At 41.3% G+C, this 14572-nt stretch overlaps 1 protein-coding gene across 3 annotated transcripts in view; it reads left to right on the top strand.

Moving 5' to 3' along the window:
- The window catches only part of LOC118385223 (protein unc-13 homolog B-like), a 111824-nt gene extending 97445 nt beyond the window's left edge, over positions 1 to 14379 (top strand). For 2 of the 3 annotated variants that reach the window (XM_035772185.2, XM_052521099.1), the window contains 8 exons: positions 2857 to 2945; positions 3180 to 3326; positions 3482 to 3605; positions 10058 to 10189; positions 10363 to 10510; positions 11140 to 11232; positions 11343 to 11502; positions 11626 to 14379. In XM_035772185.2, coding sequence (XP_035628078.1) covers positions 2857 to 2945; positions 3180 to 3326; positions 3482 to 3605; positions 10058 to 10189; positions 10363 to 10510; positions 11140 to 11232; positions 11343 to 11502; positions 11626 to 11911 — 1179 coding nt within the window. In that variant the 3' untranslated portion in view covers positions 11912 to 14379. The other variant, XM_052521101.1, reaches the window with a different exon arrangement.
- The last annotated feature ends 193 nt before the right edge of the window (positions 14380 to 14572 follow it).

The following is a 14572-nucleotide window of genomic DNA, read 5'->3' as shown; positions in this document are numbered from 1 at the left end:
CTTCCCTATGTTTAGCATCCCTACTTTAAGAGCACAATGTAGTTATATGTACAGTGCCAGTCAAAAGTCTTGAAGCAGTTCCCACATATGCTGAGCACTTGTTGTCTCCTTTTCCTTCACTCTGCGGTCCAACTCATCCCAAACCATGTCAATTGGGTTGAGATTGGGTGATTGTGGAGAACAGGTCATCAGCACTCATCACTCTCCTTCTTATTAAAATAGTCCTTACACAGCCTGGAGGTGTGCTGGATCATTGTCCTGTTGAAAAACTAATTATAGTTCCACAGAATGGTGTGGTAGCCATGCTGGTTAGGTGTGCCTTGAATTCTAAATCAATCACAGACAGTGTCACCAGCAAAGGACACCATCACCCCTCCTCCATGCTTCACGATGGGAACCACACATCAGTTTACCTACTCTGCGTCTCACAAATTTGGACTCATCAGACCAAAGGACAGATTTCCACTTGTCTAATGTCCATTGCTTGTGTTTTTTTGGCCCAAGCAAGTCTCTTCTTCTTATTGGTGTCCTTTAGTAGTGGTTGCTTTGCAGCAAATCGACCATGAAGGCCTGATTCACGCAGTCTCCTCTGAACAGTTGATGTTGATATGTGTCTGTTATTTGAACTCTGTGATGCATTTGTTTGGGCTGCAATATCTAAGGCTGGTAACTCTAATGAACTTATCCTCTGCAGCAGAGTTAACTCTGGGTCTTCCTTTCCTGTGGCGGTCCTCATGAGAGCCGGTTTCATCATAGTGCTTGATGGTTTTTGAGATTTCCCACATTGACTGAAAGTAATGATGGCCTGTCGTTTCTATTTGCTTATTTGAGCTGTTCTTGCCATAATATGGACGTGGACCTTTACCAAATAGGGCTATCTTCTGTATACCACCCCTACCTTGTCACATCGCAACTGACTCGCTCAAACGCATTAGGAAGGAAAGAAATTCCACAAATGTAACTTTTAGCAAGGCACACCTGTTAATTGAAATGCATTCCAGGTGACCACCTCATGAAGCTGGATGAGAGAATGCCAAGAATGTGCAAAGCTGTCATCAAGGCAAAGGGTGGCTACTTTGAAGAATCTCAAATATAACAAATATTTACTAGTTACTACATGATTCTAAATGTGTTATTTCATAGTTTTGATGTCTTCACTATTATTCTACAATGTAGAAAATATTGAAAGTAAAGAAAAGCTGTATGTTAAGGATGAAGAGGACCGGCTTCATTCTGAATTATTGTCCCATTCTTACTGAGTTATCGGATGTTGAGTAAAGTAGTTTGGCTTAGTAATCCCTTAGTATTGGTTTACACACCCATGATTGAATTGTAGCACAAAAGTTTGATAACTTGAGTGTAAATAGATATTTCCTTCACTGCTAAATATTGACAAGCAGGATGATAATGAGGAAGATAAGGTGGTTGTGCATTCCCTTTTGATTGGGGACAGTTTGAAAGTTACCAAAGTGGTGTTGTAGATAGAGTATGTAACTCACCTCCCACATGACCAGCAGGTCATAACTGATTATGTGGATAGAAAGACTCTGGTTGGTTTATGTTATCATTAGAAGACTGCACATGGAGTCTGTGGAATAAAGTTAACCCCACAGAGATCCTATTAAATTACTCTAATTCCTAATTTTATGATTCACCCTCTATGGAGCCTTTAGGAATCCCCATCGTGAAACCATAGAAGAGGAAAAGGTGGGTTTAGTGTGTGTCTTTCTCCCTGCGTTGTGTAGTTGAGGGGTAGCTATGCTGCTCACAAAAAGGACACTGGTTCATTGGTCAAAATATTTACTTGCTCTTCAGGTATTTGCCATATATTCCTAGCAGTGTGGGTTGTTTTTACTCAATGCGATCTCTTCATAAGAGATGGCAGTAAATGTTGCCGTATCTTCTCTTCCCTACCGCTCTCGGATAGCCTGAAAAGAAAGACGAGGTAAAGGTGAGGATGTGACATCCTCAGTGAGTGGCGATCCACACTAACACACTCGTGCATCACAGTCACTAACAGTCACTTACTCAGCAGTATACACACGCACAGGATGCTCATGAAAAACATACTCCGTCTCTCCCTATAGCCCCTGTAAGCCTTCCTTGTATCCACTGGTGCAGAACTCATTAAGTAGTCTCCCCCACAGCTGTCCTATACTGTACCCTCGTCTACACCCTAGACATGTAGTCTAGTCCCTGCCAGTCCATGTATCAGCTGGCTTATTGGAGTATTAGCTTAATGGGCCACATCATGTTGTCATCTGTCTGGCTGGGGTTGCTTTAGGCCTCTGTGAGATGGTTTCTGTCAGACCGATGCTGTGGTTGTAGATCTGGGACACGTGACACCTGGTGGCTCCTCTAATAGTGTATACTTCTGGTCAATATCATGAATCTGCTGTCATAATAAAACTTCATTTTCTATAATCATATTTCTTTGAAGGTGGTGATTATTACATGCAAAAAGGTGGGTTATTCTGCAGGAGTGTGTGTCTAATAAAACAGAGTGACTAATAATTAAATAGAAAAGAAGTAGCAGTGACTTCCGTCAAACATGTCCTATTTTCACTTTCTATGAAAATGTTTGATGCCTTTTCTTGCCGTGCTTGTTAATTTACTGGCGAAAATAACTTTTCCTCCATTGATGATGGATTATCATGTGCTCTACTCTGGCTTGCATTATGCACACTTTACAGTGTGTGTGTGTTCTCTGGTTTGTGAGAATCATGCTGATATAACATGTTACATGGTAAAGTAAAACGTGCCGTACTCGTACTTATCAGACTGTCTTCTCTGCGTCTGTCTGCCTTAATGTCTATCTTTATGCCTTTCTCTTTCTGCCTGTCTGTCCATCTGCAGCTGGACACAGACGCTAGTGACCTCCTGAACGAGCTTCAGGTCAAGCTGAACAATGTGCTGGATGAGCTGAGTACCACATTTGGAAACAGGTACACACACCGACACACACACACACACACACACACACACACACACACACACACACACACACACACACACACACACACACACAACGCAGTCCCAAGATTCAAACATGTACACTCTCCCCATACTCTACAACTCACTCATTCCTAGTGTTTGTACTGTAGTCTCTTGCACACAGACTCTGTAGTCAATTTTTTTGCTCTGACCCATAACCTCTGTGGCTCCTTTCTCTCCTATAGTTTCCAGGTCCATATTGATGACTGTATGAGACAGATGGCCTCTCTGCTCTATCAGATCAAGGGCCCAGTCAACGCCAACAGCCACAACGTGGTGGAGGCCGACTCCGACAACATGCTGCGGCCACTCATGGACTTCTTGGATTCAAAGTGAGTGGATCCCTTGATTCTCTCCTGCTTTGCTATGGTCACTGTTTTGGTGGTGTACATTTTAGGTCCTTTTCTATGAAGTCAAAGGTGTTATTGTCAGTATGTTGTGCCATGTTGCATGGCACAAAATACATTGAGTGTGTGTATGTATGCAGGTTGACGCTGTTTGCCTCGGCGTGTGAGAAGACGGTTCTGAAGCGGGTTCTGAAGGAGCTGTGGAGGATTGTGATGAGCAGCCTGGAGAAGACCATTGTCCTTCCGCAAGGAAATGGCACCTTTGTAAGACCTAACACCCTCAACATTCACCTTTTAAAATGTGGCCTTTTTCTCATGGCTCTCTACTCCAAACACTCTCCTAATGTTATGCATGTTCTTTTCCTCCCCATTTGGAAAAAAAACAAACATTTTACGTGGAGGTTAAATATTTATGTCAAATACATGTAGATACATTTGCACCTTTGCTAAAATGCATGTAATGCCTTAAAATGTACTCCAGAGATGCATGTGCAGTACAAGTCAGACATTTGGACACACCTACTCATTCAAGGGTTTTTCTTTATTTTTTACAATTTTCTAATAGTGAATACTTCAAAACTATGACAGCTTTGAACACTCTTGGCATTCTCTCAACCAGCATCATATGGAATGCTTTTCCAACAGTCTTGAAGCAGTTTCCACATATGCTGAGCACTTGTTGGCTTCTTTTCCTTCAATCTGCGGTCCAATTCATCCCAAACCATTTCAGTTGGGTTGAGGTCGGGTGCTTGTGGAGGCCAGGTCATCTGATGCAGCACTCCATCACTCTCCTTCTTGGTCAAATAGCCCTTACACAGCCTGGAGGTGTGTTGGGTCATTCTCGTTAAAAAACAAATGATAGTCCCACTAAACACAAACCAGAAGGGATGGCATATCGTTGTGGTAACCATGCTGGTTAAGTGTGCCTGGAATTCTAAATAAATCACAGACCATGTCACCAGAAAAGCACCCCCACACCTCCTCCTTCATGCTTCACGGTGGGAATCACACGTGCGGAGATCATCCGTTCACCTACTCTGCGTCTCACAAAGACACAGCGGTTGGAACCAAATATCTCAAATTTGGACTCATCAGACCAAAGGACAGATTTCCACTGGTCTCATGTCCATTGCTTGTGTTTCTTGGCCCAAGCAAGTCTCTTCTTATTATTGGTGTCCTTTAGTAGTGGTTTCTTTTCAGCAAATGTATCATGAAGACCTGATTCACGCAGTCTCCTCGGAACAGTTGATGTTGTGATGTCTATTACTTGAACTCTGTGATGCATTTATTTGGGCTGCAATATCTGAGGCTGGACACTGTAATGAACTTATCCTCTGCCGCAGAGTTAACTCTGGGTCTTCCTTTCCTGTGGCAGTCCTCATGAGAGCCGGTTTCATCATAGCACTTGATGGTTTTTGCGACTGCACTTGAAGAAACTTTCAAAGTTCTTGACATTTTGTGGATTGATTGACCTTCATGTCTTAAAGTAATGATGGACTGTCGTTTCTCTGCTTATTTGAGCTGTTCTTACAATAATATGTACTTGGTCTTTTACCAAATAGGGCTATCTTCTGTATACCACCCCTACCTTGTCACAACACAACTGATTAATTGGCTCAAATATATTAAGAAGGAAAGAAATTCCACAAATGTAACTTTTAACAAGGCACACCTGTTAATTGAAATGTATTCCAGGTGACCACCTCATGATGCTGGTAGAGAGAATGCCAAGAGTGTGCGAAGCTGTCATCAAGGCAAAAGGTGGCTACTTTGAAGAATCACAAATTCCATATGTGTTGTTTCATAGTTTTGATGTCTACACTATTATTCTACAATGTAAAATAGTAAAATTAAGAAAAACCCTGGAATGAGTAGGTGTGTCCAAACTTCTGACTGGTACTGTACATACATTTGCGTATTTGCTCAAAATGAATGTAATGCCTAACAATATTCCAGAAATGCTTGGGTATGACATCTAGTCTTCAGGGTAGCCAAAGTGCTTCCAAATTCATCTTCTAATATTACTCTTTACGTATTGGTTAATGGAGTTAATGGCACAAAGCCAAAACTGGCAGTGATATCATTTTAATTGTTCATTCTGTCATAAAGAGCACATGTTCAACTTCATGATTTTTTTTTTTTTAAATCGAGGTATTTTTTTTTTACAATATTAAGGGACTTCGTTTTTATCGATTAAAAAAAAACTATACATCGTACAATGCTCCACAATGTGTCAGTGTAGGTCTAGGTCCTCCAATGAGAGGCATTATATTCTACAATGTTTTGGTTCCAATTGTTTTTCCACTGTTAGTTGTTCCCATTGGTATTGATGAAACACTTAAAGTGCTGTGTTTCAAGTAGACTTACCTTGACATGACCATTTAGAAAACCATGTAAGTCTCTTTAGGACAAGGTGACCTTTATCAATATATTTGTCTATTCACTCTCAGATTCGAAAATTCTTAATTAATTTATACCCCCAAGCCATAAGATTCCTGAACATGTAATCAAATGGCTACCCGGACTATTTGCATTGTGTCCCCCCCACCCCTCTTTTACACTGCTGCTACTCTGTTTATCATATATGCATAGTCACTTTAACTATACATTCATGTACATACTACCTCAATGAACCCGACCAACCAGTGCCCCTGCACATTGGCTAACCAGGCTATCTGTCTTGTGTCCCACCACCCGCCAACCCCTCTTTTACGCTACTGCTACTCTCTGTTAATCGTATATGCATAGTCACTTTAACCATATCTACATGTACATACTACCTCAATCAGCCTGACTAACTGGTGCCTGTATATAGCCTTGCTACAGTATATAGCCTTGCTACTGTATATAGCCTTGCTACAGTATATAGCCTTGCTACTGTATATAGCCTTGCTACAGTATATAGCCTTGCTACTGTATATAGCCTTGCTATTGTATATAGCCTTGCTACTGTATATAGCCTTGCTACTGTATATAGCCTTGCTACTGTATATTGCCTCGCTACTGTTATTTTTTTCACTGTCTTTTTACAGTTGATTTTATTTCTTTACTTACCTATTGTTCACCTAATACCTTTTTTTTTAAATTGCGCTGTTGGTTAGAGCCTGTAAGTAAGCATTTCACTGAAAGGTATTCATTCGGCGCACGTGATATTCGGCGCACGTGACAAACTTTGATTTGATTTAATTAGCATCAAAGTAGACATCATGCAAAACTACAAATCCCTGCAAGCTTCTACATGTCATCTCTAGCTGACACCTTTGCTAAAAGGTATTGTCCATTTTAAACTTGCACCAGAAAGTTCACAGAATTACTACATTTAGCTAACATTAGATAATTAATCCAGAGATTCTTACCTTTGCCTCAATTTGTCAGTCTCGTCCAGATCATCATGGCATTTGTAGTTATTTATGATAGCCACGTTAGCAGCTCATTAGCATTTCATTTTTGGGGGGCTAAATACAGGTGAATATGTTGATAAAAGTTACCTTGTCCAAGAGCAGATATTCCCGAACTGGGGTTCTTCACATGTTTAAATAGTCCATTTCTATTTTCCAATGGGGCTATACATTTGGGTAAGTTTCTTTTCTCGCCTGAGTAGCTTCGTTTCACTGCCAAAAATAAAGTTAAACCATCTAGTGTTCAGCGAAAAAACAACACAATGTCAAATACAGGTAGCCTAGTCAAATAATTAACATCCAATCACATTAACCGTTACTCTGTTGCGGGAATTCCACTAACGGTCCTTGTGTAGCCAAACGTAGCTGCTGCTCATTCCGTTTGCTCGATAATGGATCAATTCTGTTGAAAACCCAAGTTGTTCTGCTTCCACGAGCACGTCCAATGCTAGCATCAGTAATTCTACATGTGTTGCTAGCCCAGCTAGCATGGACACTGACATTTGTGAATCTGATGCAGCCGAAGAGCTACTGCCCCCTTACCCGGGAAAGCACCGAACAACAGACCGGGACGTTGGACCACCAAAGAGGTGCAAATATGATGAGAACTGCATTGAGTTGGGGTTCACTTGTATTGGGAGTAGTGCCTTTCCTCAGCAAGTGTGTTATATGTGCAAAACTACAACGCAATTAAACCTTCACTTCTGTGGAGACATTTAGAAACAAAACATGGCATTTTTTATTTTTTTATTTCACCTTTATTTAACCAGGTAGGCTAGTCGACAACAAGTTCTCATTTACAACTGCGACCTGGCCAAGATAAAGCAAAGCAGTGTGAACAGACAACACAGAGTTAGACATGGAGTAAACAATTAACAAGTCAATAACACAGTAGAAAAAAAGAGTCTATATACATTGTGTGCAAAAGGCATGAGGGGGTAGGCGAATAATTACAATTTTGCAGATTAACACTGGAGTGATAAATTATCAGATGGTCATGTACAGGTAGAGATATTGGTGTGCAAAAGAGCAGAAAAGTAAATAGATATAAACAGTATGGGGATGAGGTAGGTCAAATTGGATGGGCTATTTACCGATAGACTATGTACAGCTGCAGCGATCGGTGAGCTGCTCAGATGGCAGATGTTTAAAGTTGGTGAGGGAGATAAAAGTATCCAACTTCAGCGATTTTTGCAATTCGTTCCAGTCACAGGCACAAGAGAACTGGAATGAAAGGCGGCCAAATTATGTGTTGGCTTTAGGGGATGATCAGTGAGATACACCTGCTGGAGCGCGTGCTACGGGTGGGTGTTGCCATCGTGACCAGTGAACTGAGATAAGGCGGAGCTTTACCTAGCATGGACTTGTAGATGACCTGGAGCCAGTGGGCATTTTGAAAAAGAAGCCAGGGTAGTTTTTTGAGCGAAAATTAAGACAACTTTCAAGTAGTAAGACATGTATAAAAGCAACAGATACCATTAATAAGAAGGGTCTAGAAGTGTCTTATATGGTGAGCTACCGAGTGGCTAGGACAGGCAAGCCCCATACTATTGTGGAGGACTTAATTGTTCCTGCTGCCGTGGATATGGCTTGGACAATGCTGGAGGAAAAGGCCAAAATAACTACAGACATGAAAATGTCTTCATCAAACAACACTGTTTCACAACGCATCAGTGACATGGCAGAAGATGTTTTGAAACAATTACTGCTTCACGTACAAGCCAGTGAATTATGTGTGCTACAGCTGGATGAGTCAACAGACGTGGCGGGCCTGGCACAGCTCCTGGTAAATGTCTGTTATGTTTATGGGGGGTCAATTAACCTGTCTGGGAACGTGGGTTCCGCTAGAAATCTCATAAGTCAAATCTCAAACATACAAGTATTAGGCACCATTTTAAAGATACAATTCTCATTAATCCAGCCACAGTGTCTGATTTAAAAAATGTTTAACAGCGAAAGCTCCACAGACGATTATGTTAGGTCACCACCAAGTCACAGAAAAACCCAGCCAAAAACCCAGAGAATTCCATTGTCTGTAGAAAAGCAATGGAACGAGAGCAACCTCTCGTGAATGTGCGTGACTGAGCTTGTGACTGCTGGCAGACCTCTGACTCATTCCCCTCTCATTCAGCCCCCCTTCACAGTAGAAGCATCAAACAAGATTCTAAAGATGGTTGACATCTAGTGGAAGCCTTAGGAAGTGCAACATAACCGATATCCCACTGTAACTTCAGTAGAGGCTGAGTTTAAAAACTACAAACCTCAGATTTCCCACTTCCTGTTTGGATTTTTTTCTCAGGTTTTTGCCTGCCATATGAGTTGTGTTATACTCACAGACATCATTCAAACAGTTTTAGAAACTTCAGAGTGTTTACTATCCAATACCAATAATAATATGCATATATTAGTATCTGGGACTGAGTAGGAGGCAGTTTACTCTGGGCACGCTTTTCATCCAAAAGTGAAAATGCTTCCCTCTAGCCCAAATATATTAACAAGGACAACAAACAGATATTTCCATCATTGTATGATTTTTTTTTTTGCAAATGAGCTAAAGCTTACGGACAATGTCAAATGTGATATATTAAAGCACCTGAGTGAGTTGGGTGCGCAATTACGCAGGTACTTTCCCGAAACGGATGACACAAACAAATGGATTCGTTATCCCTTTCATGCCCTGCCACTTACCGATATCTGAACAAGAGAACCTCATCAAAATTGCCGCAAGCACTTCTGTTAAAATTGAATTTAAATCAGAAGCCACTGCCAGATTTCTGGATTGCCTGCTCTCAGCCTTTGGCAAATCTAATTTTTAAGACCCTGATGCCCTTTGCAACCACGTACCTATGTGAGAGTTGATTCTCGGCACTCACTAGTATGACAACTAAATACAGGCTCAGAATGTGTGTGTAAAATAATTTAAGACTGAGACTCACTCCAATACAACCCATGATGGCAGAGTTACAGTTGAAGTCGGAAGTTTACATACACCTTAGCCAAATACATTTAAACTCAGTTTTCACAATTCCTGACATTTAATCCTAGTAAAAATTCCCTGTCTTAGGTCAGTTAGGATCACCACTTTATTTTAAGGGGTACGGGAATATAAAAAGTTTGGTAACCACTGTCCTAGAGATGCTATGGTTATCAAAGCGTCACACCATGATATATGTTGGAATGCATTTCAATTGCATTAAATATATATATATATTTATTATTATTCTATTTTTTATTTGGCCTTTTCTACCTATTTCCCATGTATCCTAAAATATCTTTATGTATTTGTAAAAATGTTATCTATTTTTTTGTGTGGGTCAGGGGGCTCAGATCTTGTCTGCAGCCAAGGAACTGGGACAGCTCTCCAAGCTCAAGGATCACATGGCAGGAGAGGCCAAAAGCCTGACACCTAAACAGTGTGCTGTCATCGATATAGCACTGGACACGATCAAGGTTTGTGTTATGTTTAAGTTCATAGTGACACCTGTGATAAAGTTACTACTTACAGTAGTTGCTGAAGATGACTTGGTTGCTGAGCATTTAATTACTGTCCTCATTAATTGCATAGGAGGAAAACAATCCTACCGTCTCCCTCTCTTTTCCCATCTTTTCCCTTTCTTCTGCAGCAATACTTCCATGCTGGAGGAAACGGTCTGAAGAAGGCTTTCCTGGAGAAGAGTTCTGAGTTGACCTCACTACGCCACGCTCTGTCCCTCTACACACAGACCACAGACACACTCATCAAGACCTTCGTCACAACACAACACGCACAAGGTAAGGCGCGCGCGCACACACAATTGCATCAGTCTGTGTCAGTCCTAAAATAACCTTTGTCTCTCCCCTGCCTTGCCACCAGGGGTCACCAGGGGTCTTGAGTACTGTTATATTCCAGTAAAGGGCTTGAAGTTGATCTATCAGCTAAATATTGTGTGTCTCTTATTACTTACCTATTAACTAACTTTATCTGGCTGTGTGACTGTTCTGTGAGTTGAAGTCTAACATGACTCTGCTGCCATTTGACGTGTTTTTTTTACTGTTTGTCTTCTCTCTTGTTATCTCCTCTGCTGCCTCCTCACCAGTGCACAATGGGAAGGGTATTAGGTTAACTCCCAATGAAAAAATACAACCCTCCAGGGGTAGGTTGTGCCAACAATGGATAGCATGTGCCAACAACCCCTCCCTCCTTTACTCTGTGACTGTACATAAACCCCTTCCCATCTGCCCCTGCCCCTGTGGGTGAATTTTCCCTAAACATCAACCCTGACTGCTCCTCCTCCTGGTTGTATGACACTACCCATGGCCTCTCGTCCTCCTCCTCCCTAACGGATACTACTCCTGGTATCTATAACCACTGACCACCACTGGAAGATCATGTCTTGTGTTTCTATCTGTGTGTATGCTAGGCTCAGGAGTGGACAAGCCAGTTGGAGAGATATCCATACAGATTGACCTATTCACCCATCCTGGGACTGGGGAGCACAAAGTCACTGTCAAAGGTTCTTATAGGGATTTCTAAAGGTTTAAGGGAACATGACTATAATGAACCATTATCTCTGTCTCTCCCTGTCCCAACAAACTAACAATCTCCTTCCTCATTGTGTATCAGTGGTGGGAGCCAATGATCTGAAGTGGCAGACGTCTGGGATGTTTCGGCCCTTCGTGGAGATCACCATGATCGGACCCAACCTCAGTGACAAGAAGCGCAAGTTCCAAACCAAGTCCAAGAACAACAGCTGGGCGCCCAAGTTCAACGAGACCTTCCACTTGTGAGTGCAGAGCCAAGCAATAGTACAGTAGCCTGTTACCTACAATAACCAATAGTTGCCCCTTGAAATAGCCAATGCTCATCGTAAAAAAGAAAACTCTCCCTCCCCTCAATGTCTCCTCAGTGTCCTGGGCAACGAGGATGGCTTTGAGTGCTACGAACTTCAGATGTGTGTGAAGGACTACTGCTTTGGTCGTGCTGACCGGGTGGTGGGCATGGCTGTGATGCAGCTGAAGGACGTGGCAGAGAAAGGCAGCGTGGCGTGCTGGTGCCCTCTGGGCCAGAGTGTCACCATGGATGAGACAGGCCTCACCGCCATGCGCATCCTCTCCCAGCGTTCAAACGACGAGGTGGCCAAGGAGTTCGTCAAACTCAAGTCTGAGATACGTTCTGCGGAGGAGGGCAGATGAGGTCTCCCTAAAGGAGTGGAGGAGTGTGAAGGGCCTCTAGTAAAGACAAGTGGAGAGGGATGGGAGAATCTTTGTCACAGAAGGAAAGCCGCTCGACTTTGGACTAATAATGTTTCCTGGCTGCTACTGGCTGTTGGTTGGTTCACCAACATACGGTCACTATTTATCACACTCACCTTATGAATCTCTCACTCACTATATCATTCACACACATAGTTTCTCTTTCACTAAGTGGTTATTACACACACTCACACGATACTGTACTTCCTGTGGGTCTGCCAGTCTTGCACTATGGACATGCCATGGGAATTATGTGCCAGTCACCTCCCTGCCAGCCTGTATGTACTTCAGTATAGGGTCTCCCCCTCATCCCACAAATGTTTGTCATGTGCAATACCCCCCCAACTGTGGCCGTACGTTTGATGCCTTACACTTTGGAAGCTGTGAATGTGTGAAGTTTAGACTATAACCTATAGTACAAAATTGTTCATTTATCTTCCTCAATCTCACTTTAGTGTTCTTCAGGATCCGTATTAAAGTCTCATTGATGCTACTTTAAGGGTCCAAACACAGGATGTCTTGTTAATGTTGGTGCATCGGTCAAGGTAGATTCACCTGGTTTCTATCCTTTTGACTTCTACCACATGTCAAGTACCCTGCTCCTAAATATAGTGTACAAATACATTGGTTTCTGCTGTAGAAAAAGAAAGTGTTGTTTTTTTTGTATTGAAAGTGGTGCCTTGTGGTGTTTCTGAAGTGATTTTACATTTGAGTCATCCACCTATTTTCTGACTTGAGGTACTGTAATGCCAACAGCACTCTCCCAATGTAAAGGGGTTGTGTGTGCCCTGCCAGGAATTGGGCTCTCATTCCTGACCCATTAATCCCGTAAGTGTACAGTGTTGACAATGCACTTTGAATTAGTATTTTCTATAATGCTTTTGAGTCTAAATTCAATCAAATTGATTTATAAAGCCCTTCTTACATCAGCTGATGTCACAAAGTGCTGTACAGAAACCCGGCCTAAAACCCCAAACAGCAAGCAATGTAGGTGTAGGAGCACAGTGGCTTGGAAAAACTCCCTAGAAAGGCCAGAACCTAGGAAGAAACCTAGAGAGGAACCAGGCTATGAGGGGTGGCCAGTCCTCTTCTGGCGGTGCTGGGTGGAGATAAATTGACATCAACATCGTCAACCCAAGGGCTGCCTTCAATAGAGAGAGAAACTTCCATTAAGGATAGATGGAGATGTGAGCATGTTTAATCGCTTATTACAGTACATCAAAGTGCAGTGGTGTATGGAGGGCCGTGTCTTAAACTTTGTATTCACTAGGAAATAACCCTGGCGAAGACATTTAAAACATGCTTTACAAACATTTGGCTAATCTTGCCAACCCTCTGACACAGCCATTTTATTTGTTGTTTTTTTAAATGTATTTAATCCAGATGACGAATGGGGTCTACTATTACAAACAAAGGGGGCTACTAGATAGCATTTGAGTATTGTTTGCAGTGGTTGTTTTGAATGGCTTTGTGCTGCAGTACCATACAGATACTAACTGGACCGAGAGGATATTTGGGGACCAGAGGAGTTTAAACAGTTTTTGTCTCCGTTGAAGAAAAACAATTATTTTCCAGCTATGTTTCCTTGTATCTCTGAGTGGCCTTGCTACTGTGATGATAATAGAAGCTGTCTATTTAATACCTGTTTTACCCCTTATTTTCTGAGTATTTCTTTTGTTGAACAACAATGGGGGATTGGTCAATTTGCCCGAAATCAACTGTATTTAATCATTTTGAAGGATTTATATTTGTTTAATATTTGTTGAGTTGTAGTTATTCTCTTAGTCTTTTTTAAAGTTGACATTGAAAATGTGTGTAAACCTTTTTTGGAAACATGGAATGATGGTGGAGCTGTTCAGTACTGTATCAATTCGCTTAAGGTGTGATGCATGCCAGTCAACTTCCTCATAGAAATGAGGGGAGAAACAAATCACACTCATACTGAAAATATTTTTGTATTTGTCAAGTAACACTGCCATTGTCCATACAATTATAGTCTGTTTGTTGAATAGGAAACCACTGCAAAATCACACACTGCAGAAGTTATATCTGGGCTTTATATACAGTATCTACTGTACCAACGTGAAGTCCTACATCTTTTGGGCTGTTGATTTAGGGAAATATGTCTACCTTTACTCTTAACATTACATGTTCCTTGTGCCAAGCTGTCCCCAAGTGTTCACTTTTTATCATTTCATTCTGTTTTTAATACATAATTTTTTTTTACTTGTGAACTTTTGCACTACTATTAAATCACTGCAATAGTTAGCACGTATAGTATATAAGTCAAAGTACTATTGTGAAGTTGTATTTGTATTATTGCTACTGGATAACATTTGGTATTGATCATTTACAATGTGTACATTCCAATTTATGAATTTTGTATAAAGTATTTAAGAAATATCTGTTGATGTGTCTGACAAATTTAGTGTGTTTTCCTTTACAAAAAACATGATTCTCATCTCCAGATGTGATAGTTATTTCATGAATTTTTACATAACATGTTTTTTTCCTGCTGTTTTTTTGCTAGTAATATTTTGTTTGATAATCAGCATTATTTCATATTGCAGCTATGTTATTTGTAAGAGGTAAAATACAAAC

The sequence above is a fragment of the Oncorhynchus keta genome, chromosome 6 (genome assembly GCF_023373465.1).
Source record: "Oncorhynchus keta strain PuntledgeMale-10-30-2019 chromosome 6, Oket_V2, whole genome shotgun sequence".
NCBI classification, from domain to species: Eukaryota; Metazoa; Chordata; class Actinopteri; order Salmoniformes; family Salmonidae; genus Oncorhynchus; species Oncorhynchus keta.
This window is presented reverse-complemented; position numbering and strand designations above follow the sequence as displayed.